At 34.9% G+C, this 4675-nt stretch overlaps 1 protein-coding gene across 1 annotated transcript; it reads left to right on the top strand.

Annotated features, from left to right (window-relative positions):
* The first annotated feature begins 1879 nt into the window (after positions 1-1879).
* LOC145066402 (uncharacterized) lies at positions 1880-3010 on the top strand. Its single transcript, XM_079013639.1, has 2 exons — positions 1880-2483; positions 2547-3010. The coding sequence occupies exons 1-2, from the start codon at positions 1880-1882 to the stop codon at positions 3008-3010; spliced, it is 1068 nt and encodes a 355-aa protein (XP_078869765.1).
* The last annotated feature ends 1665 nt before the right edge of the window (positions 3011-4675 follow it).

The following is a 4675-nucleotide window of genomic DNA, read 5'->3' as shown; positions in this document are numbered from 1 at the left end:
ACTACAATCCCTAATTTCTCAATTTATCATCTGGAAATTATAATATTCAAGCTCAATTATTTTTTATTTTATTTTTTTTTAGGACCAATTTTCTGATTTCTTGCATGCCCTCGGTTTCTAGATCAGTTATTTTTTTTATTTTTTTTTTTTTGATTTCTTATTGATTTGACTAACGATTGTATGAAATTGAGTACAAATTCTGTGATTTCTTATGCATTTGAGTACCGACTCTTTGCATTTGAGGACCAATTTTCTGATTTCTTGCATGCCCTCGGTTTCAAAATCATAATCTTTGCTTAATTGTTTTTTTTTTTTTTGTTCATTCATGATGTATTGTTGTTGAATATCCTGAACTTATTTGTTGATTATGTTGGAATATGATTAATCTTTGTAGCTAAAGTATGTATTCTATATTTTTTTTTGTTATTAGCAATGGGAGATAAACATACATGGACCAATGAGCAAACAAAATGCTTATTGCAAACTTGTATTGAAGAAGTGCAAACCGTGGGTAGAAAAGGTTTGAGTTTGCACAAACAATCATGGCACAAGTTAGGAACAACTATTAAGGAAAAGTATGGCGTGGATTTGAATCAACGACAATTAAAAAACGCCTATGATAACCTTAAAGCCAAATACACAGGATGGTTATACTTAAAAAACAAAACTGGAAACCTTTACAACCCACAAACAAATACTTTTAACTTAACAAATGAGGAGTGGGAGGACTTTAAAAAGGTATACATATATACATATATATATATATATATATACACACACACACACACATATTTATTCTTATATTACTTTTGTTACATTGATTGCGTTTAGGGACATCCGAAAGCTGCTTCTTTGAAAACCGTCCCATTATTGTTTCCAGAGCTTTGTGCAGAACTCTTTGATGGAAGCAGTGCATCTGGTAATCTCAGATATGCCACATCCCAAACACCATCGGGATCATCTTCTTTCCATGGCGCACCATTACAGCTTTTGGACGCGCCTTCCATTAACATAGATGAAGATGATTTTTTTTCCAATCATACAAGTGAACATTTTACTCAGACTCCACCTTCTGCTGCTTCACCTTCTGCTGATTCACCTTATGTTGCTTCACCTTCTGGTAACCCCAACAAAAGGGCTAAACCTTCAACTCCTAGACCTCGAGCTCCCAGTGCCTCACCTGATCCACCTTCTTGTGCCTCGCCTAAAGCTTCTATTACTGCTGATGATTTAGCACTGGAGATGCAAAAAGCTCTACGCCATTTGACTCAAGGGCCAACAATTCCCCAGTGTTTAGAGAAGCTTGAGTTGCTCGAGTTAGACCCAATAGACCCTATACGATTTGCTGCGTATCACATTTTTGGAGGGACCATGAATATTAGAGAGATGTGGGTAAATTTGCCTAATGATCCACAACTATTAAGAGGATGGATCGAGATGACAGCTACAAGTTTAGGAGTTTTAAAGGATGGAAAGATTGTTCGTTAAGTTTATATGTTATTTGGTTATTTGCTACTTGGGATTTATGATATGTTTTGGTACTTGAATGTTATTTTGTTATTTGGTACTTGAATGTTATTTGGTTATTTGCTACTTGGGATTTATGATATGTTTTTTGGTACTTGAAATTTATGTTATATTTTTTTGGTACTTGAGATTTATGTTATTATCTTATGTTATATTATTATCTTATGTTATTATTATTATCTTATGTTATTATCTTATGTTATATTATTATCTTATGTTATTAGATGTTTTCTTGATTAATAGGTTTGTAATGGATCACGACAAAAAGATACTACTCATAATTCTTATGTACTTGTATGTCCGCTACTTTTGGAAGAGGGGTGTCAAACGAGTGCAGGACAACGATTCGGAAATGACAGGACATGAATTTACGTTAGAGTTACTTCACCGTAATCCTCTACAATGTCTTGAAGTGTTACGCATGTCTCATGAATCATTTGTCCGACTATGTGCTCATTTTAGAGTAAACTACGCGTTAAAGGATAGCAAACATGTGTCGGTTGAGGAGAAGATGACTATGTTTTTGATGATGATCGGTCATAACCAACGTTATGTGATTATCAAGCGGAGATTTCAACACTCAAAGCAAACAATTCATAAGTTTTTTCATGAAGTGTTGGCCAAAATGTTGCTTTTCGCACATGACATTATAGTACCAACATCTTTTAATCCGAATCCAAACATTCTGGGACATAATAGGAGGCTACGACGGGTGTTCAAGGGAGCAGTTGGTGCACTTGATGGCACTTTGATACATGCTGTTGTCCTTGCAAACAAACAGGATTTATATAGAAGTAGGGGAAAAGGCGATTGTTACCAAAACGTATTGGCAATATGTGACTTTAACATGATGTTTACGTTTGTTGTTGCCGGTTGGGAAGGGATAGCACACGATTCTAGAATTTTATCAGAAGCATTAGCAAATCCACATGCACCATTCCCGCTTCCACCTCCAGGTAAATTTATGGTTATTTAAATAGTTTTATCTTTATTTGAAAATAAATGACTTTTTTTTACAGATAAATATTATCTATGTGATGCCGCCTATGCAAACATTCGAGGTTTTATGGCACCGTACCGTAATGTTAGGTATTGGTTTGGAGATTTCCGTCGAAAACGTGCATTAACGAATAAAGAAAAATTTAACCATGGACACGCAAAACTTCGGAATGTCATTGAGCGTGCTTTTGGTGTCTTGAAAGCACGATTCCCTATACTGAAGAGGATGACACCATTCTCGTTGGTTACACAACGAAACATTACTCTAACATGTTTTGCGCTTCATAATTTTATAAGAAGAGAGGGACTACGTGATGAGTTTTTTGCACGATATGATGAACCAAATGTCTCGGTTCGGAATAACAATGCGGTCGTTGATAATGATGAAGATGAGATTCCAACACATGGTACTGCTGCGGACCGTGAATATATGAGCCAGTTACGGGATGAAATTGTCGAACAATTGATGCAAAATATGGAATGAAAATTATTAAAGTTTGGTTGTATGAATTTTATTTAAAAATGTTATTGTAAGACTAATTTCGTTGTTTGAATTTTATTTCAATGTTTTAAGACTACAATTATTAAATTTTTGGTATTAACAAACTATTTTCGGTTTATTAAATTACTTTATTTTAAATTTTTTCATATCTGCAGCAGTCTGCAGACGTTAAGAAAACAAACATGCTTCTCATTACAGTCTGCAGCACTTTGGTCCACCTCTTCTGTTGTAGAGGTCTACAGAGTCTGCAGACTTCAGACAGGTTCACTTCGGAAAAACAAACAGCACCTAAGAGTATGAGGTGGTGTTCACATTTTTTGTTTGTGGCCACATAGACCACGAACATAATCGTTATGAGTATACCATAAGGCCTAATTGTAGTTTGTTCATAATCTGCAAATTTATTCTTTTTATAAATAAATCACAGTCTTCAAAACATTAATATCAACCATATACTTGAAAAAGTTGAATACGCATAAAAATCTGGAGTTAATAAAAAGTTGAATACGCATAAAAATCTGGAGTTAATGTTTTCAATGTAAAATTTTTTATTTATTGGATAAAAAAACCTGAAAATAAGAAAAAAGCTGCAAAAAAGAATTGGCTTAAAGTCAACTACCAAACAAGTCATCATTGGAGGGGTAGAGTCGGGAAAAAGGGGTAGTGATAGTAGAGCCCTTTGGGTATTTATACATGGGTGTTATAACTAATGCATAATGATTTGAAAGCTTACATACGATCATAAATTACTTAAGATCAAATCCTCAACCAAACTCATGAACATCCATATATGATAACAAAAGATAAGATCACTCAAAAGATATATAGCATGCATGGGCCACGGCTACTCTAGCACAACGATCTAAACATCCTGCTGAAATAGAGTTGTGAGCACTTGTTTAGTCATCAAAGACGCCTTCAACAGCTTCAATGCCTATCAAAACTCAAACAAAAAAACCACATTAATTACGACACCGATTAATATAAGAAAATTAAGTCGTCTATGAAAATATTACCTCATCTTTTCCAAAAGGCAATGTTTTCTCCTCAAGCTGACTCAAATCCTTCACACCAAAGCTATTGATGAGAGTAATGCTTGAAATGGTGGACATGGGCTTCACCACCAAGTTATCCATAACCATATAAGTCACCACATCTTTCACATATCCTCCTGAGATCAGTTTCCTCTTTCTACCTACGGCTTCCTTATCCTTATCAGGCGGGCTAACGGACTTCAAAGGGACATTCATCAAACGACTACAACTAGGACACGTAACACCCGGATGCTCCGACACGTGTTCAAGACGGCAACAACTGTAAAACTTTCTGGGCTTTCTTGTCAACCAGAAGCTGCAGTGTCATGTTTGGGGAAGCCATGGATGGAGCGTATAGAATCTTGATATAAGATTTTATAGCAGTGGGATTTGCTGGGATAATGATTTGCATGGTGTTTGTGTTTTTAAAAGGTTGAGAAATAACCCATGCATCCATTTATTCTTGTAGTTTTCTTTCCCTATGACATGTATTTATTCATTTAAACACGGCACCCTTCCATTTCCTTCTAGGTTATCGCTCCATCACTTCTCTTTTTTTTTTTTTTTAACCCAATATTATATATATTATTTTTATATTATTAAATACCACATT

Source organism: Lactuca serriola, chromosome 1, assembly GCF_051521515.1.
Source record: "Lactuca serriola cultivar US96UC23 chromosome 1, Lser_US96UC23_V15, whole genome shotgun sequence".
Taxonomy (NCBI): Eukaryota; Viridiplantae; Streptophyta; class Magnoliopsida; order Asterales; family Asteraceae; genus Lactuca; species Lactuca serriola.
This window is presented reverse-complemented; position numbering and strand designations above follow the sequence as displayed.